At 45.1% G+C, this 22,429-nt stretch overlaps 1 protein-coding gene across 3 annotated transcripts in view; it reads left to right on the plus strand.

Moving 5' to 3' along the window:
* The window catches only part of ATP9A (ATPase phospholipid transporting 9A (putative)), a 47,526-nt gene that overhangs the window by 3,590 nt on the left and 21,507 nt on the right, over positions 1-22,429 (plus strand). For 2 of the 3 annotated variants that reach the window (XR_012583042.1, XM_074553798.1), the window contains exons 2-14: positions 2,586-2,730; positions 3,042-3,155; positions 4,577-4,685; positions 9,655-9,713; positions 10,599-10,650; positions 11,188-11,282; positions 11,607-11,687; positions 11,866-11,941; positions 13,957-14,033; positions 14,641-14,801; positions 15,481-15,623; positions 16,357-16,469; positions 18,590-18,802. Coding sequence is in view for 2 of the 3 variants with exons in the window: in XM_074553798.1 (XP_074409899.1) it covers positions 2,586-2,730; positions 3,042-3,155; positions 4,577-4,685; positions 9,655-9,713; positions 10,599-10,650; positions 11,188-11,282; positions 11,607-11,687; positions 11,866-11,941; positions 13,957-14,033; positions 14,641-14,801; positions 15,481-15,623; positions 16,357-16,469; positions 18,590-18,802 (1,438 nt within the window). In the remaining variant the exon portion in view is untranslated. The remainder of the gene's footprint in view (positions 1-2,585; positions 2,731-3,041; positions 3,156-4,576; positions 4,686-9,654; positions 9,714-10,598; positions 10,651-11,187; positions 11,283-11,606; positions 11,688-11,865; positions 11,942-13,956; positions 14,034-14,640; positions 14,802-15,480; positions 15,624-16,356; positions 16,470-18,589; positions 18,803-22,429) is intronic. The other variant, XM_074553799.1, reaches the window with a different exon arrangement.

Consider the following 22,429-nt stretch of genomic DNA (forward strand, 5'->3'; position numbering starts at 1 on the left):
AAGGGCAGCCTCCCTTACAGGACTGAGCTTCAGGTACAGTTTGCATCCTGGGAGATTCTGTTCAGTGCTTGTGACTCTGTTTGAGGATTTGTGAGTTTGTTTCCTATTGCTTTTTTGCCAAGTTACGATTTAAAATGTGAATTGCACAGTGCTAGATAAGCTGTGCTCGTGTGTTTTTCGTGGTCTTTCTGCAAGGTGATGATTTTGAAAGTCCATTATTTATCCTCACTTGATAGTTTTCTATACTTCAGGGTTATTGCAGGATTGTCCTTCAGTCCTTCAGCTGCAAAATGGAGAAGGAGAAATGTTTAGGAACGTGTTCCCAAACTATTACAGAAACTGTTTACATTTCTGTAACATTGTGATTCCTCCTCTTGGAAAGTGCACGTTCATTTTATCAGCGTTTCTCAGCAGCAATGTAAACTCCCAGCTGTTTTTCTAGATAATCTTTCCCTTTCCAGGATGCAGTCTTTAGATTTCATGATGGAAAACATTTTATTATTCCTGCTAATGCAAATAATTCTCTGCCAGAAATTTCCTCCTGTGCCACTACCTTTGCTCTGAGCAGAGAATTTTATAGTAATGAAGCCTCTTCCCTCATCATCTGCATCTGTAACAGGGGTGGTAGCCAGAGAAACAGCAGATCACAGAACTACACAGTGCCTGCAGAACTCTTGCAGGGAGGAATAAATAAAGTAACTGGAAAAAGCTGACAGCTCCAGTCAAAAGGACTTGTTAATTAATGGGCACCAAAGCTAATCTGAAAACACGTTTGTATGTGCTCAGAGTACTTTGTTTCTGGTGCCCATATGAATAATTTTTCTTTTTTACGTTAAGGTTGTTCAGTTTCCAGAGGAAAAAGAAGAACTAATAATCTTATTGATTCTTCCCCAGTGAAGTTTAAGACATCACTCAACAGTTTAAAAATAATTAAAAATTAAGGCAATTGGCTACCTTTGAGAGGAGTGATAAACATCTGCCTGGAAGAATGAGCACATGGTTCTGTGCTTAAGAAATTGCTCTGTTCTGACCAAAACTTCACTTTTAAGTGATTTCAGCAGTTGCTGGGCTGGCACTGGAGCAGTTATTGTGGGATAGCATTCCTGCTGGAGCAGGGTTTGGGTGGTGGATTGCTCTGAGCCCCCCCAGCACAGCACAGGAGGGAAATCACGGTCACAGAGTGCTGAGGGTTAAACACCAGCACTGGGGTTGAGTTGGTGCCTGCAGAACAAAAATCCTGCAACGTTTCTGGGGCAAGAGTCAGGATTTGCTGTCAGGATTTTCCTCCCTGGCACAGGGCTGTAATATAATGGGATTCCTGAGAGCTGAGGAACCTCCCCAGTTGCAACCTGGGGCTCCCAGTGCTCGTTGTAGTATTCTGTTCACTGGCAATTTTAAAATTAAATATTTTACAGGAAGCTCGTGCTGTAAGGCTGTGGAGGAGACTCCCACAGAAATTCTGGATATTCTTTACTCTGGCATCCACACTCCTGATATTTGCCTTCAAAACTTGCTGGGCAGGAAGTTTTCCTTTTGTTTGTTTAATTAGGTTTTCAGTTTGCTATCCCTGTAATTCAGGAGCTTGCAAAAACTGGCTCCAGCCAGGCAGGGATTTCACAAACCTGTTATTTTTACTCAGCAGATTCTCCCATGCCCTTTCTTGCATATTCTTGGAGCTGCATTCTTTTTAGGTTGTTTCTCAAGGCCTGGAGTAGCAGAGCATTTGTAAATTCCCATTCTTACAGCAACAAGTGTGTTTGTGGGGGAAATGCTGCAAGGGGTCACCCTATTGTAAATATTATGATATAGGTGTGGGGCTATTTTGCTGTTGAGTACAATCCCTGTAAGAGGCCCAGCCTCAAAAATAAACAAAGGTAAATGGTTTCAGATGTCTGATTGCAAGGACTGACTGATTTTTCCTAACTGGAAAGCACATTGTGATGAAATAGGCTGTGTGGGCACCAGATTTGCTCCCTTGGGTAAAGCTTCATTTTGGAGCCTTTTCGCCTTTGTGAAGGAAGGAAAAACACATTTTTCTCCCTTTTTTCTGTAGAGCATATCTATATTCTGTTGGAATCCAAATAACACCATTTATAGTAGCTTCTATTCCAATATATTTGGGATGCAAGTGGCTATTGTCTTAGGTCTTCACCTGCAAACACAAAAACAAACTGCAATTGAAAGGTATCCAGCTCATAAAATACATTTCTGTAGTAGAGTTTCTGAATTTGAGTGTTTAACACCAGTTTTGCTGTTTGTCTGGTCTTGGTAACCAGCTGCCTTTCAGTGTGGATTTTATACATTAATGGGGGGGGAAAAGAATCTTCTAGAAAAAGATTGTTTTTTACACAATCTTAAAAATTGTTTTTTAAAAATTGTTTTTTAACAAGCAAAAACAGTTTGTACAGGTGACAAAAACGGAGAGTTTCAAGGGCAAGTGGTGATGTAGTGGTTATATTTATATAAATTGTGGCTGTGTGGCGCTGCCCTGGGAGCAGCTGAAGCAGGGGCTGCATGCAGGGGGTGTGTGTGAGCCCAGGTGTGTCAGAAACGAGCTCCTTAATGAATGCCTGGTCCGTGTGCAGGTGCTGTGAGTGCCTGAGGTGCTGTGGCAGGAGGGACCCCAGGCCTCGCAGCGTCTGGCTCGGGCACCCAGAGAAGAGAGAGCAGAGGTACCCCCGCAATGTCATCAACAACCAGAAGTACAACTTCTTTACCTTCCTCCCTGGGGTAAGCATGGCTAAAGTTACTTTTCATCGTCCCACCCCACTGCTTTCCCCATTTTCAGTGGTTTTACAGGAGATAAGTGCAGAATCTGGAGCTGGAGAAAATGATGGGGTTGTGTTTGGTGGAGGTGATGCCAAGGCTGCCTCAGGGCAGCAGCAAGCCAGACACAGAAGTGTCCTGAGTGTCCAGGACTGCTTTAAAACTGCCCCAAGTCAGCATTTAGTCACTAGGAAAGCATGCAGAAATGTTTCTGGTGGTTACTTCAACATGCATAACATCCTCCCTTCTCTTTTTGTCTGCTTTTTTTTTTCTAGGTGTTGTTTAACCAGTTCAAATACTTCTTCAACCTTTATTTCTTGCTCTTGGCCTGCTCTCAGTTCGTGGTTGAGATGAGGCTTGGTGCACTTTACACATACTGGGTTCCTCTGGTAGGTCCTTCAAGGTTTATTTCTCCAAAAAGGTTTTGGTGTTTGACAAAATTTCTTGTGCTGCCTTTTCTGTGAGTTTAAGTTTGCACCTTCAATCATATTTTGAACTTGCTTCCTGAGGTCTGCGCTGTGCATGTTGCAGGATTTAGCTTTCAGTGCAGTGAGATCCCTGGTAAATGCCAGAAAGAAGTGAAGAGGCAGCTTTGGGACGCTGCTGTTAAAATTCTGTTTGTTTTTAAGCCTGGATCTCCATGAATGACACATGAGATGACACAGTCAGCTGGAACATGTGGGAATATTTTGGGGTGATTGTTTGAAGGCTTTTCAAACAGCTGAAACCTAAGCTGGAAATAGCTGATTTTTTAGTTTTATTTTGGAAAGCAGTTAGGAATTTCCAGGTAAATGAATGAATGCATTTCATTGCTATATTAATTAATTAGATCACACATTTGGATATGTGTAAGTACTAGAAACCTGCAGTTTCTATCATCACCTTGCTCCCTTCCTAAAACTCCTTATTGACAGAGGTAATCAGTAGCTGGTTGCAGCTTTCAACACAAGCTGTAAAAAGTTCATTTTCTGTGGTGCTTGAGGAGTGTTTTAACTGTTTAGTCTGAGCTAATAGTCTCTGGTAGAAACATGACTTTGTGATACCAAGCCCATAAGGAATTGGCTTGCATTAATTAATTATTTTTTATGCAGTGAAGGATGTGATGCAGGCATTTCCTCATGGCAAGAGGAAATGAAATGACTGCTCAGATGTACAGAAGAGTAGGACTGAAGCCCTAATCAGGCAAACATGTAATTATACCATGAGCAGAGCACATAAATATCTTTAGAGTGTTATTTGTGTAGGTGGAGTGTCTGTGTACGTACACATGAAGGCACATGCATCCTCTGTTTATCTGAATATATAAAAAGGGGCTTATACACATTTCTGTATATATTTCTGTACAAAGAACTCTCCCAGATGAGTTGTGCTGACTGCAGTGGCTCTGAGGTGCTGAGCACTGGGATTTGAGGGGTCTGCCTTACCCTGGGTTTCTCACTCTTAGTTACTCAGCTGTGGGGAGAAATGAGATCTGGTTCTTACATTATTCAGGTAAACTCCACAAAGGTTTTCTTGGGGATAAACTTTACAAAGACTTGCTAGGGGGATTACCTTTATAAAGATGTGCTTGGGGAGAGCACTGTGATAAAACTGGAAGTTTCTTAAGCAGCAAGTGTGTTTTCAAGCAGCTGGTGTGGGTTTGGCACTGGGGATTGCACAGCAGCACATCTCAGTGCACTGATTCAGGAGCATCAGCCAGAGAAAGGAAATGCAGGTTGTTACATTGGCACTGATAAATGTGGCTGTTGCTGCAGGCAGCTGTGATTTCTCGCTGACCCTTTGCTCCTGTGTCTCCCCGTGCTGCTGGCAGGGGTTTGTGCTGGCTGTCACCGTGATCCGCGAGGCGGCCGAGGAGCTGCGCTGCTACATGAGGGACAAGGAGGTGAACTCGCAGATCTACAGCAAGCTCACAGCCAGAGGTCAGCCCCAGGCTGGGCCTGCAGCCCTGCTGACAGCCAGAGTTCGGCCTGGGAGGGGGCTCGGGCTCCCAGGCATGTGGCTGTGTGGTCACGGAGCCCTGGCATGGGGGGCTGCTCCTGGGGGGCTCCTCAGCAGGTCTGGTGGAGCTTGGGTTTGCTGAGGGGTTCATGGCATGGGCTGGGTGGGAAGGGACCCTAAAGATCACCCAGAGCCTCCCCATCCATGGGCAGGGACAGTGGGAGCTCCCAGCCCCAATGTCCAGCCTGGCCTTGGGATCCAGGGGCAGCCACAGCTGCTCTGGGCACCTGTGCCAGGGCATCACCACCCTACAGAGCCTAAAAAAGACCCTAAAAAAGACCCTAAAAACAGTGAGGTGTGTGTTTGTCAGCAGCAAGTGCTGTGGTTCCTGAGCACTGGCAGGGTCAGCTCCTGCATTTTCCATGTCCATCCCCTGGAGCTCCTTTGGAGCCCCCGTTTGGGAGGGAGCCCAGGCTGGGCTCAGCTGAGCCTGACCCTGCTCTGGCCATTGTTTCCAGCTGTGCTGTACCTAACAAAGACATTTAAATTCTCATTTGAGCAATCCAGTGCTGCCTCACTATGGAGTTACTCCTAATACCATGACAAAGATGCTGAGGCCAGGCTTCTGTTTCAAAAAGGGAATGAACTGAATTTGAGCAAGTTTTGGTTCTTTTCCGTTTCCAGTTTCTTAGTTATAAAAGTTTATACCCCTGAATTAAGATGCAGTGATGTAGGTGTAGTAAAAAAATGCTGCATTTGTAGGGATAAGGCTGCTTTTCAAATATAATTGCTTAAGGCTGGATATATTTCACATGCCAGGAGTTATGAGGCAACTCCAAACTAGGGAGTTTGAGTTTCTGAATATTAAATCCCCTTTTAATAACATGTTCTTAGTACAACACTTAAAATGCTTGGCAACCAACAAAAGCCTCATCCAAGAGGGGTGTACTACATCTATTTAAAGATATAAAAGAGTTGCCTTCTGGATTCTATTCAATGATCTATAAGGGGCCTGACCTCTCCTTTAGTTCTTTTCATATTGCTATTACGTTTCCCATGAATGATTTCCCTCCCCCCAGTCCTTTAACTTCTCTAATTTTTGTGAAAGAAACCAAGGAGGATTGGCAGCTGGGCACTAGCTGAAAATCTCAAACCACTGTATTTAACATGAGTTTTGTGCAGAAACAGGAATGAGACTGTAGTGTAGTTTAGAGTAGAAAAAATCATAGAAAATTTTTTATGATTGTCACATGGTTTGGGGAGAAGAGTAATTTTCTGTCCCTCACCCAATCTCAGAACTTAGTTTTTTGGGAGAGCTCATCATCTTTTCCACTGATTAAAACCTCAGCTCCTCTGGGAATTACCTGGGAGCAGGGCAGGGCCTGGTGAGGCTGGGGATGGAAATTTGGGGGTTGATTTATCTCACCCCTTTATACAAGGAGCTGGGTTTTCATGGGAGAGTGTCACCAGCTCAGAGGCAGAAGCAGCAAATACCAAAATAAATTTGGAACAGCTGATGTGAACAATTAATTTTCAGTGTAGCTGACAGTAGGACTTGGGGTTTTTACAGGCTTTTCTTTTGTTGCTGCTGTGGAACAGCACAGCTCATGCTGCAGGGGTTTGGCACAGCCCTGTGCTGAGACTAATGACAAAAACCTCCACCCTAAATCTTTATCTTTTTACCCAGATGATCCATTTATGTTCCAAAATGACAAAACCAGCAGACTTCTGGAAAGCTTTTTTTTTTTTTTTTTTTTGTGGAAAGCTCTGCATTTAAAGGAGAGTTGTTTGGGTTGTTATAAAAAATAATCAAATTTCAATCCCCTATTCATAAGCCACAAGCCTCCCTGTGTTCAGGGGTCTGTGTTCTGATGTGCTTGATGGAAAGCTCGAACTGTGCTTGCAAATTCCTGGCTTGTTTTTCTTCTGCTGCAGCCCCCCTCCCTGGGTAACACTGCATAATAGAGAGAAACTCCACAGAAAAGTGGGAAGGGACCTCCTACTGAGGGGTGCTACTTAGGATACAGATCATTGGCATTTACCAGCCATAAAAAAAACAATATTTTCCCAAACTCTGCGAGTCCTGCTCCACAGCATAAGGCTACAAAAGCCGAAAGTTTGGTGCAGCACATCAAACAAACCCACCCCTCTTTTTTTTTTTTATGTTTTAGATGCATTTAACTTGTTTTAGTAAACCTCTGTTTGGATCTGTACCTAAGTGCAGCTTTGCAGAACTGTTGTGAAATTTTGACCTAAGTGCTCATAGGGTAAAAAGGGGAATCTTTTCTGGCAAATATATTTATTACTTGAAATTATCTGCTTTCTGGTACATCCATCATGCTGCAAATTTGGTGATAATTTCAAAAACCATAGCTTAAATTGGAGCAAAGTGTTTGCATTTGATTTTGTTTACTTTCTTTTCTTTAAGAAAGATAAATCAGGGCATAGCAGAGAATGAAACAAATACCGGACAAATTTTAACAACAGATTTTTTTGAATGAGAGATCAAGACTAGCTCCTTTTAAGAAGTGATAAACACCAACTTCTATTCTGATTAACTTAAGGAAGTACAAACTGAAAGTGATATAAATGCTGGATAAACCTGTGTGTATTTAGAGGAAACATTTCTAGTTGCACTTACAAAACCAGGAGTTTATAATTACAAATTACTTAAATAGAGCTGTTGTGGGAAATGGACCAGTTGTGCTTATTAGCTGGTTTTAAACATGCATGAGAAAACATCTGATGTTTAGGTGGCAGTTTCCCCACAGAAAGAAAAGGGAATTACAGAATTCCCAAGATCAAAATAAAACTAATTCAAGCAAGTTCTTTATGGGAGTCCCGAGTCAAAGGAAACATCTGGTCCTGGCCCTTCTTAGCAGGACGTGTGTGCACGCTGCAGAGATGTCACCCACGGGGGCCAGGGAGGCTGCAGAAGCAGAATTAGCTCCCTAAAAAGGGCATCTCATTTATCCAGGAGTTAGAAAAACGTGTGCTGCTTAGAAAGGTCCCCTCTTTGTTTCACCCTCCAACAGCTGAGGTTGGGAGGGTTCCTGAGCAAGACAAATCTGCTCCAGCTGCTTTAGGTTTGCTCAAATTGGAAAAATTTTACAGCAGATGATACTGTTTTCAGCATAATGATCCCAAAAGCCTTTTATGTACGTAATGATAGGAAATCATCACGTTACAGCTTTGTCCAGGCATTAATTCCTCTTTTGCAGAATGATTTTTTACCTTGTTTAGGAAAACCTAAAAAAGTAAGTTTGCCTGAACCCTGCAGGTAGCGCTGCTTCTGCTGACAGTCACCAGATAAATCCTTGTGATCTTGGAGAGAATACAGAAAATATGGTTAAACAAATCCACAGCTTTTCTGCACATTGGGCCAGGAGTGCCTGTGTGGGGAGAGCACTCGGGCTTTTCCCCCCTCCCTTTGCACAGGAGAATATTCAAAAGCACTTTTTGTTGCTTTGTGAATAACCGTATTAAAAGGGGAGGAAGAGATGTTATCTGTCAGACCCTTTTAGTGTCATAGTACCTAACTTTGTATAGCCCATACAGAAGACTGCCAGGGATGCTTTTTTTGATCCTCTTGGAGTGCAGCTTTTCTTTTCAAGCCCCAGCGTAATGGACTCTTAATCCCCGGTTTGCTTCCTGCTCCGGCAGAGATGTCTTTAGCCCAGCATTCATTTTGTTTACTTTTTTTTTTTTTTAACCAAAAACCCTCACAAGGCAAACTCCAGAATCCATGAAAGACCTATGAGATATTTGTGAAATGGGCCATGACTGCTTATAATTTGTAGGAATAATTACAGCATGCAAGGAAGTCTGCATTTATTAGCAGCAGTGATGAAGCATGTTGTTAGGCACACAGTGTGTCACCAAAGCAGCAGGCTGCCCCAGCCCAGAATGGCTTTCATTGTTAATTTGGAGCAGAAACACTGAAGCATATCCTGAGAAGGATGCTAATGAAGGGACTGCCAGTAGTAAAATCCCAGTGACCTTTGTGCTTTGTGCTAATTTCTATTCCCCCTCCCTTCCCCCTCCTGCTTTCCCCTGAGCTGCTATCTGGCCAGTTAGCCCGTGAATTTTGAGGTACAGTAGGAGTGTTGTCCGTGCCAGGGGGAGCTCCACGTGCCTCCCCCACTTCCACTCAAATCACAGCAGATTAAAGAGGCTTTTGTTGAAATATAACAGACACGTGGAGGCAGGGTTCAAATTAACTGATTATAAATCACTAGTTAGTCTGAGAAGCCAAATCTAGAGCTGGCTAATGATTTGAAATTACTAGCCAACTGTTAAATTAATCCCCTGTTTTAAGGCAACTGGGAAATGTTTGACAGCTGCACAGGAATAAATATTTACATGATTTCTGTAGGACCTGTTCTCTGCTTGTTTGGCCAGTCCTGCAAGAGGCAGAGGAGAGGTGGCAGAGCTGAGCCAGAGATTGGAGCTGCAGCAGGGCAGGAAATGAGGCTGGAATTTGGAAGGACCATTGTACTTCCAGGCCTTGGCTTGAGAGTCGAGCTTTGCATTTCCAGGCACCTGAGGAAAAGGAGCTGGATTTGATGGTTCCCTGCTGTGGCTTTCTGTTCTTGCTCTGGCACCTGCCTGATGCTGAAGGTGTTTTTGAATTCATGGGTTAGGCAGTACCAAAAGGAATTTAAGGAATTGTTTCAGAGTTGTGACTAGGGAGTGGCTGGGGCTTTCTGCAGCCAGGGCTGGTGTCTGGAGCTGTTACAGGAGGGGCTCCAGCCCTTTTTGGGAGAGCCACCCCTTAGTGGGGACAGTGGGCTCAGAAATCTTTCCAGGGCAGCGCTGCCCAGTCCCTGCAGTGGAAACATTTCCCATTTTCAGCCCCATAGTGCAGGGGAAGGAGGGGAGGGGAGGAGCAGCACACAGCACCCAAACCCTGTCCTGCTCTGCTCTGACACCAACACCTTTCCTTTGCAGGAACTGTCAAGGTGAAGAGCTCTAACATACAAGTGGGTGACCTCATCATTGTGGAAAAGGTTTGCCTTTATGCTCTTCTTTCCTGTGTAAAGTGGGTTTGGGTTTTTGGGTTTTTTTTTTTTTTTTTTTTTTTTGCAAGACCATAGGAAATGAGGTCTTTTGAATTCCTACTTACTTTACAATAGGCTTAGAATATCAGGTGTTGAACACAAGTTTAAATATTTAATCACTTTACAGTGCTCTCCCACCTCACCAATAACATCATTATCTTTACAAATGAGGGCAAATCTGTGGGTATGCCTATAACCAATTTTTTTCTTATAATATAGCAAGATAAAGAGCTTCCCTGTCCTTTCTGTGACTGTTGGACACAGGTTAAATACCTGGAACAAAAGCAGCACCCAGATGTTTCTTTGGGTATGAACATTGCAGTTTTGGGAGACCACGTGATCTCCCAAAAGAGAGTACTGGTATATAGAGGTATATTTCCCCCTTTGTACAACTTTTAATGTATTTTTTTAATCCACTGGTTTTGTTTTTCCCACCCACTCTCTTTAAGTAGCCGTGACCTCTAAACCATTAGTATGGAAATGCTCAGTACAAAATGAGAAACTTGGTAGCTGCAGATTCCAGGTACAACCTTTCTGCTAACATGGGACTCCTTGAAAGGAAACCAGCACTAGTTTAAGATTTCTTCATACTTCTAGAATTACTCTCCAGCCCTTTTGTAAACCTAACCCTTGTGTCTGGTCAGTGGGAGCTGGCACCAGTTATTATCGTGCACTTGGAATTCTGCAGGGAAGCGAGTTGAGGATTCAAAGCAAACTGAATCCCAGGCTCCAGGCTGACAAAGGAATCCTCTTTGTGCCTCTGCTGCTCTGGGGAAGGCGCTGCACACGCGTGCAGGGCTGCCTGCACAATAATGGCCTTTCTTCTCCCCCCAGAACCAGAGGGTCCCTGCTGACATGATCTTCCTGAGGACGTCGGAGAAGAATGGTAAACATCTGGAACCAATTGTCAAAATAGCCATTAACCTTTCACTGGTTGTTTGGAGAAAATTATCTTTTGGAAATGTGAAAGAAATAGATAATAGTAAAGTTTTAGAGAGAGGGGGAACTCAAGTGGTTTTATGGACCACTACTTCTCAGGATGTTATACTCTAGTTTTGTTTGCTAATCAAAGAATGTAGGGGTTGAGTCCAGGGTAAATGAATCTGGTTGCATTTTAGATATATTTACTTACTGTTCAGGCTCGCTTTAAGTGTGGGATAAGGAAATGTTTGATCAGAAGGGTTAGAGAACAGATTAATGGGAACATTTCAAGTGTCTTAAAAAAAGTATAGCACAGAGAATTCTGTCCTAGTGGAGGGAGAGGAATGTGGTGCAGGAACGTCATCGTTCTGTTATTAACAAATGCAAATCAGGCCGTGTTTCCAGAGAAAGAAGGATGTGGGTGTCCTAGAGGGGAAGTTAACCCCTGTAGGTGTGCCTAGGACAGAGGTGGCAGGATCCTGACTGCTGTTCCCATCCCCAGGCTCCTGCTTCCTGCGCACGGACCAGCTGGACGGGGAGACCGACTGGAAGCTGCGGCTGCCTGTCACCTGCACCCAGCGCCTGCCCACGGCCTCTGTGAGCACCTGCCTGCCACTCTGTGCTTGGGAGCTTGGACAGGCTTTCCCTGAAAACCTGGGCATGCTGCAGCCCTGTTTTCAGGCTGGGGTTTCTTTCCTGGGCACAGATAAGTCCCAGGAGTCTCTCGGGTGTCACCCCAGGAAATGCCCTGCTACCCCAGGTGTGTTTTCTGGGGGACTCCTGGGCTGCAGTAGCTATCAAGTCAATTCTAAACCATGCCAAGTAACTATTGGAGCAGCATTCTGCTAAAACTCCTGTACATTATAAGCTGTGCCTGGCTGATAGGAGCTGATAGGGCTGATGGATGTGTCTGTTTCATAGGACCTGCTGCAAATCCGCTCCTATGTCTACGCAGAAGAACCCAACATTGACATCCACAACTTTGTGGGGACCTTCACTAGGGTGAGTCTGCTGGCAGGGCCTGAAATCAACCACAGAGTCACCAGGGTTTATGAAAATTCTCCATCCTATCAGAAATCCCTCTGCCAGCTCACCCAGCATCACTCCCCAAATACCTCTCATCCTCTGCTCTTTTCAATTACTAACAAGTTTGTTTATTTTTCTCTTTTTCCCATTGTAGGAGGACAGTGACCCTCCAGTAAATGAAAGTTTAAGCATAGAAAACACCCTGTGGGCCAGCACAGTGATTGCATCAGGTAAGGTGGAGACCCATGTAAAGTTGTTTTTAAGGGAATATGTTAGCAATTTTTAAAGGTATTTCTGTGATGGAATAATAATTCTGTCAGTTGGAGAAATTAGCAGTTGGAATGAGGTTTCCCCCTTGTCCTTACACCTCTGGGGGGCTGAGCTGACATCTAATTGCCTCTTGGACATTCCTAGATGAGAAAGAAGTGGAGTGGCCTTTGGGGCCTTCTTTAGCATCTAGGAGCAGAATAGCACTTAATTGCTCTGCACATTGACATCCTAATCTGTAACAGAAATGGTGTCAAATGGATTCTGGGAACAGAAGCTGAGATGAAAGATTTCCAGGTAAGTGCTGCCATTGAGTTTGTCCTATATACTCTTAAGAAAGGAAAGAAAATCAAGTCTTTGACAGATTTTGACTCATATGTCTGATAAACTCCCGAGGACTGAGATTAATCAATGCCCCCCTGTAGAGGCTTGTCAAAGTAAAAGCCTTGTTCCTCTCCTGCCCAGTGTGTTTGCTGGGCAGGAGCTGGAGGAGAGTGCAATTCTGGAGGCCAGCTCTGGAGTTAGACTTGTCAAATGGAGAGACTTGACAATGCATTTGCAAATATAATTTCAAAGGGTTTATGCAATTGAGTCTGTTTGAAATGGCCATAAACCAACCAGAAACACTCCCTTTTCACAGATCAATGTGTTTTCAAGCTTCTTGTAGTCCTGGCAGGTGCTTCCTCTCATTTTGACTGACTTATCAATACAATACTGGATTTTGTTTCTCCTGTGGTAATAACAAATAGCATGTTGTAGGTTATTTCTGTAAGGAGAAAATGTGGATATTATTTTTCTTCTGCTGTCGGGTTGTGGTGCCATCTCATGGGGCAGCCCCTGTAAGAGGAAGCAGAGCAATGTGTCTTTCTCCATCTGCTGCAGGAGGGCTGGGTCTGACTCTGACTGTTTGCAGTGGATTTGGAGTAGCTGTGCCATCTGCTGATCTGAATTGTGATGATCTTACCACCACCTGCCATCTGGCTCCAAGGCTTTGTTGTTGTTTTTGGGGGTGGTTTTTTTTAAAGGAATGTTTCTCAGCATATTTTTAGAAACCACCTCTCTTGAATCAGCCTTATTTAAAAATAAGTCACCTGCAGCTTGTTAAAACTGATCATTAGTGAGAGCAGGGGAACAGTAGAGTATAAAGTAGCAATGTATTGGCATAGTGTTTTTTTTTAGAGTTGGTTTTCTCCATTTTTACAGACTCCTAACTCTGGGCAGTAGCAGCTTTTAAACTGTTGATGGTAGACAGCTTTTTCTTCATGGCTCTTTGCAAAGTCTTTAAGAGAAAGCCCATAGAAACCCTGTATTTAATGGTGAATTATGTTTCTGCAAGAAGAAAATTGGGGACTTTGTTGCTCTCAGCTCTTTAGCAACTGTGGGACAGAGCATTCAAATTCACTGATGGGCTGCGAGCAGCTCCATCTGTTCCAGGAAGGTAGGAGTTGGTGTGATTCACTTTGTGGTAGGAACAGTATTTAGATAACACTTTAAGTCAATTGTAGATTTTAAAATAAGGTAATTCTGTCGTTAGCTCTGGAATTAATTAGATTTCCTCTGATTGTTTCAACCTTTGTCAGTAAATAACCCTAGCCCAGAGCTGGTGTAATTTGGACATACAATGGAAGGCAGCACCTAAGTGGGATTCCAAGTGGTGGGAGGAAATCCAAGAAATCCTCCATCCCTACCAACTTTTATTTATAGTCTGGAGAGACAAGTGGATCAAAAGGGGGTCAGGGAAGGTAGAGCAGAGCTGGCTGCTCTTCCCATGAGCTGATGGAGTCTGTGATGCTGCATCAAGTCCAGCCCTGAGACTGAATTACTGCTGCGAGGATGTTTCCTGTTCCAGTCTGTGTTTGCATAGGTGTGGTGTTGCAGATTCCAGCATTTTGAATTTCTGCTTGCTTCTGAAATTAGCCTGCTGAAAGTGCTCTCCACCTGAGGAGTGTTTTTATGGAGAAAACCTCTGTGTGTGCAGGTACTGTGGTGGGAGTTGTCCTCTACACGGGCAGGGAGCTGCGCAGTGTGATGAACACCTCCAACCCCAGAAGTAAGGTATGCTGAAGAAACAGGTTTGTAATAAATAACAAGGGGCAGAAACAGATCATTTTTTACAAGGAGATCCTTCTAAATACTCTATGTACACACTCTAGGAACAACCTCATATGAATAACTCATATTTTCCAGCCTGTGGTTTAAGATAGTTACCAGAACAGTAACCTATTTCTCCTGGATTTCTATAGGATTTTTTTCATCCAATATATATATATGTCATGACACTTTTTTAAGGTTGTCAAACAATGTTTTATATGTTTATAATGAGACAGTCCCTGTTAGAATAGAAAAGCTTTATTTTGCTGCATTTCTTCCATTGTAGCACAGCTAAGACACAGTGCAGGGGTGTTTATGCAGCTTTTGGCAGCGTGAGCCCTCTCACACCTCTGCATCCTCTGCTGAGCTTCTGAGGGATGGAAATCTATGTAATAAGCTGGCAAGAGTGTTGATTATAAATTTAAATATGTTTGTAGTGTTCTGAAAGAAGAGAAGCTGACTAGTGGGAATGGCTCTTTGGATGGAGGGGCAGCTCACTTCCTGTGTGAATATTGCACTGAGCTGACACCTTCATCTGTGTGCCTGAACTCTCTCTCTCCTGCTGTCCTAGATTGGCCTCTTTGATTTGGAGGTGAACTGCCTCACCAAGATCCTGTTTGGGGCTCTGGTGGTGGTGTCCCTGGTCATGGTGGCCCTCCAGCACTTTGCAGGCCGTTGGTACCTGCAGATCATCAGGTTCCTGCTGCTGTTCTCAAACATCATTCCCATCAGGTGAGGGGACAGCTGGGAATGCTCCCAGCACAGCACTGCCTGCTCGGGCACCTGAGCTCTTACTGTTCCTCATTGCACAGCACAGCCAGGCCAGAAGTAGAAATGAAGCTCAAACATAAGAATTGCTTTGTAGTTTCTGCTGAATTTGTTCAATTTATTAACCCATTCACTGGCTCAGACTGTGGATTAGGCATTTAAATTCCCTTCTCTCAGTGCTTGAAATACTTGGTTACTGTGATTAGAACAGAGTAAAAAATGGAAAAGGAGGGTGTTTTATACAGAATGTAGAGGAATGCATTTAGAGGGCAATGAAACTTTGATATTAAATTGTACTGTGTTAGAAAGTAGATTAGTAACTTTGGGTGCAGGACTGGGATTCATTTCAGTTCCATTTTTAATCTGCTCTCTGGTATGCATCACTGTCCTTACTCTGTCCGCCTTCCCCTCAAATCATATCTGCTCTTCTCATTCAATTTTGTCATCCGTCTTTGAATGACAGTGTAATTACATTGGCACCAGAGCACTGACTTTGAACAAACTCCTGAAACTCTCCTTTGGCACTCAGGTTCACTGTGGAACTCGTTGTCCTTTCCTTGCACTGTGGCAGTGCACAAGGATTTTTTCCAAAGTTTACCTGGTGATAATTTTTATTTTCCTTTTTCTCTTTCCTCCTGTGCAGTTTGCGTGTGAATCTGGACATGGGGAAGATTGTGTACAGCTGGGTGATCCGCAGAGATTCCAAAATCCCTGGCACTGTGGTTCGGTCCAGCACCATCCCTGAGCAGCTGGGGAGGATTTCCTATTTGCTTACAGACAAAACAGGTACTGGTGCAGAAAATACAGCTTTGAGTCATGACATGTTGTTTGGATTCTGTTATGTTTTTGGCCAGGAAAAGAGGATAATGTGTTATTTCTTAGGACTGGAAGAAATATGCATTTCCTGTCACTTTGACAAATGGTTTATTCGGATTTTGAAAAAAAGTTCTGTTTTTTTTTTGTTCCAAATGTGCTGTAAGTAAGGTTGGACAGGAATATTATACTACTTGAATGAATACTTAAAGCATGCTATTACAACAAAAGCTGAGGATAAAAATAAAATTAAAATCAACTTTTTAGAGCTGGTTTTCAAAGCCAGGTTAAGATAACATATATGTAGGCAGAAGCTGTCTGCTGCTGCCCTTACACTTTTGAAGCTGAGCTTGAATTGAAGGCCTGAGATGTGATGAAAAGCTTGGTCTGACATAAAATCCTGGTCCCACTGAAGTAGTTTCCAATTTTTTTGGTTCCAGTGGAACCAGAACTGTGCCTGCAGCTCCTGCTGGCATTGACTGCGGGGTGAATCTCACTGTTATTTATACACCCCCAGTTCCCAGGAGATTGAGCCCTCGGGTCTGTTGATTTTGGGTTTTTTGCCAGCCCTGGCTGTGCTGGGAGTGCTGCAGTGATGGGTTCAGCTGCTGGCCCACGTTCAGGTTTGTGTGCTGGGGGCACAGCAGGGACAGGAGGTGTGCTGGGCAGGGAGTGTTGATCCCACCCCATGGTGCTGTTTTCCCAGGGACTCTCACCCAGAACGAGATGGTTTTCAAGAGGCTTCACCTGGGAACAGTGGCCTATGGCCTGGACTCCATGGACGAGGTGCAGAGCCACATATTCAGCATTTACACACAGGTACAACCAGCTGCATCCCCTGGCTCCCTCTGCCCAAAATTCCACATTACTGTGCCAGTGGGGAATTCATGTGGTAGGGATCTGCTTATGAGCTGCTTTTGGGAAAGCCTGAAGGTCACTGGATGCTTAATTCATAAATAATGCCACGATTGCTTGTTATGTTCTGTGGGTTGTTTCACATCACGTGCAAGTGTGTCCTGCTGCTGAGGTCTGAGTCTAAAATAACTTTTATTTAGATATCCAGCTATCTCTTTTCTTTCTCCTTCCTAGCATTTGGTTCTTCTCTTGTGTTGAGACTCTTTAATGACAAAACTGTATTTAAAAAAAAACAAAAAAACCCTCAGACTTCAGCTTTATTTGCCTTCATTTTATACTGAATGTCTAGAGAAAACTTGACTACTGATTAATTATTTGCCAAAGTGCCCAGTATTTGTCAGGACCATTTGGGTGACTGACTAGTCCAGTGTGTGAGCAGCGACTGAGTGCACTTAAGCTGAGGGTTTGCTGTTGGATTTTGGCAGCAGTGGTGATGGGCAGTGATACTAAATTTGAGGATCTTATGGGTCCTAATCACTAGTGTGGAAAATAACACGTGGAATTAGCCTGGTAATGGATATATGTCTCATAAAACTTTCATAATTACCAAGTGAGATTCCTTATAATGAGAAGCATTTGCTGGCAATGATTCATTTTGAACTGTAGTTCTTATTCTTTGCTCTTATTTTTACCATGTTGTGGCCCTTTGACCTGGAAGTGAAACTTTTGTCCTTTTGACACTAAAGGTTAACAGAGCAGGAAACTGGATCACTGTGTGTCCCTTCTTCAACTGGGATAATTTAGTAATTGTGCAATTATCTGAAGACTCCCATTCTGATACTAAAAATAGTATTAAAAAATAAATGAATGTAATTAAGATTTTCTAGCTCCATACCAGTCATCTGTTTTGTGTTTTCACCAGTTTTATTCACTTGCACATGAAACCCAAGTGACTCTCAGTTTCCCAAACTACTGGTCCTTTGTGGAGTAAAAAAGTGGTTTCGCTGAGTCTTTTGAGGATGGTGTGTTCCTTTTGGTGGATTTGCAGCTAAGGGGCTTTTTCTTGATGTACTGTCCCAAAACTTCCATCTTTTGGGGCCCTTGAGGAGCGATGCTCCAGGAGCTGAGCTGCACTGGAGAGTTCCCAGAGACACTGAGTGGCCTGAGTGAGGGGTGGTATGGCAATGCTGTGAGGGCCCCGACAAAGGAGGAATGATGAGGAGGACTCCATCAATATCAGACGGCTAATTAATTACTTTATTATACTGTATTATTCTATACATCTAAAACTCAATCTGCCAAGCACTCAACCCTGCACACACTGCCCAGAATCTCGTGACTGTCCCCACACACGCACACTTGGCCCTGACAGGCCAAGGAAACAAAACGCCATCACTCTGGGTAAACAATCTCCATGTTTGGCACAAACACAGGCACAGCAAATGATAAGAATTGTGTTTTCTTTCTCTGAGCTTCAGAGAATGCAAAACCCAGAAATATTCTTGGGAAGAATTGTGCCTTGCTTTTCTCTGTGAAGAGAAATGTGGGGCTGCAGGGTGGGAAGAGTGTGCCTGGTCTTTGGGGACATGGGCCTGTACAAACAGATCCCAAATGTCATTTTTCCCCTCAGTAAGGGCGTGCCTCGTCTGTGGGGACAGTGGCCTGCACAAACGGATCCCAAATGTCATTTTTCCCCTCAGTAAGGGCGTGCCTCGTCTGTGGGGACATGGGCCTGTACAAACAGATCCCAAATGCCATTTTTCTCCCCAGTAAGAGCATGCCTGGTCTGTGGGGACACAGGCCTGTACAAACTGATCCCAAATGTCATTTTTCCCCTCAGTAAGGGCGTGCCTGGTCTGTGGGGACAGTGGCCTGCACAAACGGATCCCAAGTGTCACTTTTTCCCCCCAGTAAGAGCATGTCTGGTCTGTGGGGACACAGGCCTGTACAAACGGATCCCAAATGTCATTTTTCCCCTCAGTAAGGGCGTGCCTGGTCTGTGGGGACACGGACCTGCGCAGTCCATACAAACTGATCCCAAATGTCACTTTTCCCTCAGTAAGAGCGTGTTGTGTGTCCCCCAGCAGGCACAGGACCCCCCGGCCGTGAAGGGGCTGTCCCTGGCCACCAAGGTGCGGCGCAGCATGAGCAGCCGCGTGCACGAGGCCGTCAAGGCCATCGCGCTGTGCCACAACGTCACCCCCGTCTACGAAAGCAACGGCGTCACCGACCAGGCCGAGGCCGAGCGCCACTACGAGGACTCCTGCAGGGTGTACCAGGCCTCCAGCCCCGACGAGGTCAGTCAGAGCAGCCCCATGGCCCTGCTGGCTGCTAAAAGCCCTGTGGTTCCTTGGGGAAGGGCTCGGGGTTAGTGAAGGGGATAATATTGTAATGTGTTTGTTGCTCTGATAAGCTGGGAATAGGCTGTCAGTGCCCTCTCGGCTGTTCTGCCTCTCTGCCTGAAGCTCCAGGCTGGTATCTGGCTGTTCTGTAAGCCTCCGCATCACAGAATTTTGTCCCTATTTCTGCACCTTTTGTCCTGGGTGTATTTTTCATTTTGACTCTGGGAATCCCGTTGACCAGGTTTGGTAAATTATGAGCAATCTTATCTCGTTTGGGGGAGGACAGCTTGTGGAAGAGGGCTGGAATGCTCCCTCAGCTCAGCTGTGCGAGGTGTGTGACCTTCCAGACCAGGGAAAAGCTGGGAATCGCTGTAACCATGGCACATCCCACGTGCAGGTGGGCAGAGCCAGTGCCCAGGTTAGTTCTGGGGAGAGGGTGAAGTGCACAGGGTAATTGGAGAGCAAAGCTGGACACTGCCATTCTCTGCCAGCTCCCAGTGCAGCCAGGGCTGTGCAGGTGGCATGGTGGGGAGAAGCTTTGGAGCTCTTCAGACACTCACTGGAGACCTTTACTGAGCATTTGGGAAATCAGGTTCAATTCAGCACTTACAGTTTAAATGCTGTTTGCTACCCCCTGCAAAATCTGGGAAATATATTTATAGTGTAATTTCCTTGTGTGATAAAGACAGGAGGAATAAAATGTGGTTTCATATATTGGTTATGCTTCTTGGATACACCTTTTAGTGCAACAAAAGTAACACATTTTGCTTTCTATCAATATGTATAATTATATTTGCTCTGTGCTGGAGAGACACTGAAGTTTGAGATTTCCCCTGAGAATCCCACTGACAGTGTGAGATCAAATCACCCTTTTGACTACATTCAAAGGGCTCTTCCATGTACTGCCTCAGACAAACCAGCTTTGCCTCTGCTAATAACCTTCCCACCTGTGCCATCACAAGAGAAGCTGGCTTGCCTCATTGCTGGAGAAATGGAATTCAATGCACTTGTTGGAAGCCCAACTGAGAGAGGATTCTGGGGCTGTTGTGTTGCTGAAAGACTGGCACAGAGCTGGTTTGCCCATTTACATAATTCAGAATTTCCCTATGGTGTTTTTCTCCCACAGTAGGCAGTTCATTTGTTTCATATATATTTATATATATTAATTTTCTTCTGTGCCTCATGCAAAGGTTGCATTTCTGCAGTGCCCCTGCATGGCTGGGCTGCAGTGAGGTGCCAGCAGCACCTCCTCCCTGGGCAGGGTGTGGGTGTCCTGTCCCACGTGGCTGGGGCAGGGTTGCTCTCCCCTGACAAGGCAGTGTACAGAAAGCAACTGCCTTTGCACTGAAACGAGTTCTGAATGATTTCCAGATGGTCATTTTTGTGATCTGCATCTAAGGGGTTTTTTTCTCCTAAAGCATTTACAGGCTATTTTTGCACAGATTTCTGTTTATTTAAATATATACTATGGTATATGGTGAAGTCAGTGATTTTTCTTTTACTTTTACTCTTTATACTGTTCTGTCTTTAAAATATTTACACAGCAATTTGTCTGAAATACCCAGGGGATATTGTTTATTTGTTTTACTATAGCATGATAACTAATCCTTCCAAGATTATTGTTTAAATTCTTTTTTCCTTTCTTAAGTAGAGAATTACAGCAGGTTCAGAAATCAGATATGCTTTGCTGCACCGAGGAAATCTTGTCTGTCGGTCTTGGATATACAAATATTATTTAGCCGTGCTCTGTATGTCATCCTAGATGTTACAAAATGCAGGAGCTACACAAGTGGAGCCCTTGAGAAGGGAGTAATGCTGTTAAATAACATTCCCTGTAGGGGAATGGCTTTGGACTCCTGTTAAAGCCAGCCTTTGAAATCCTATATCAATAAAATATTGCCATGGCAGGGAAGGTCAGTTTATGAAATGAGTACAAAAACTTGTATTCTCTTTACTTTAACAGCAAGGGTAATTTCTACCAGTTGGCATAGGATTCATTTCCTGTAACAGAAAGCAGGATTTCCTAAATTTGTTTCCTGTGCACGCTGCCATTTAGAAGTCTTGAAGTATCTTTATTCAGGTATCAGTTACAGCCTTGGGGCTCTGCGAGCCAGTTGTCAGTTGTAGCCATACAGTAACTAACAGGGGAAATGAAATAGATATAATCTGATCAGAGATAAGAGGGCTGGGATTCCTGGGCAAACAGTCTTTAACCCTGACAAGGGCGGCAGCTGCCAGGACATGAAAGGGTGTGGGATCAATTGGTCTCTGCCTGCTGTCTGCCTGCCTAGGCAACCCAGAGGGGGCCCTGCAGAGCAGCTCATGGCACACAAGGATCAATTTGTCTCTTTAGAATGAAATTTATTAGTCGATACTCACTTCAGTGGTGGCTTGGGTAATTTAATTGTTGGGGAGAGCAGAGTTGGAGGGTACTGTGCTGGGCTGCTGGGCTGCTGTGCTTTGAAATGCTCACATCTGTATCAGGCCTGGCCTGGCTGGAGCTGCAAATGCTGCCAGGGACTTCATTGGTTTCCCTCATCAGTGAGCATGGGCTCCGTTTAAGGTGTTTGAAGGATTTCAAGCCTGCTTTGAATTCTCCTTCCTCTAAGCTGTAAATACACTTTTGCATCTTGACTATTTCTCAACTTTCTGCTGTGTCTGAGAGCACCTTGAGTTGTACAGGGGGCAGAGCAAACCTGTTCTGTCTGACCTGGAGCTGGGATGTGCTCCCCAGCCCAGCCCAGTGCCCAGACATGACAGGAGAGCTGGCAGTGCTTCTGGTGCCATGGGTGCCGGTGTCCCCTGTGCCATGGGTGCCAGGGTCCCCTGGTGCCATGAGGGCTGGTGTCCCCTGTGCCATGGGTGCCGGTGTCCCCGGTGCCATGGGTGCTGGTGTCCCCCGGTGCCATGGGTGCTGGTGTCCCCTGGTGCCATGGGTGCTGGTGTCCCCTGTGCCATGGGTGATGGTGTCCCCCTGTGCCATGGGTGATGGTGTCCCCCTGTGCCATGGGGGCCGGTGTCCCCCGGTGCCATGGGTGCTGGTGTCCCCTGTGCAATGGGTGCTGGTTTCCCCTGGTGCCATGGGGGCCGGTGTCCCCGGTGCCATGGGGGCCGGTGTCCCCTGGTGCCATGGGTGATGGTGTCCCCCGGTGCCATGGGGGCCGGTGTCCCCCAGTGCCATGGGGGCCGGTGTCCCCCGGTGCCATGGGTGCCGATGTCCCCTGGTGCCATGGGTGCCGGTGTCCCCTGTGCCATGGGTGCCGGTGTCCCCTGGTGCCATGGGTGCCGGTGTCCCCTGTGCCACCTCCGATGTGCTGCCCATCCGTTTGTCCCTCCGCTTCCCTTTGTTCCCGTTTGTCCCTCCAAGGCTTTGCTTCCAGAGCTGTCTGGGATGGCAGTGAGGTGCTGGCAGGGAAGGAGGGAGGAGGTGTCTGTGCAGAGGAGACCTTTACCAGGCCAGGCTGGAGCCGAGGTTTGTAGCTCCAGGCATTTGGAGCTCACCAGCACAGGCAGAACAGCCAGGGCTGTTCAAACACTGAATGCCACGCAGCATCGTGCTGGGAATAATTCCCAATAATTATT

Source organism: Zonotrichia albicollis, chromosome 17, assembly GCF_047830755.1.
Source record: "Zonotrichia albicollis isolate bZonAlb1 chromosome 17, bZonAlb1.hap1, whole genome shotgun sequence".
Lineage (NCBI taxonomy): Eukaryota > Metazoa > Chordata > Aves > Passeriformes > Passerellidae > Zonotrichia > Zonotrichia albicollis.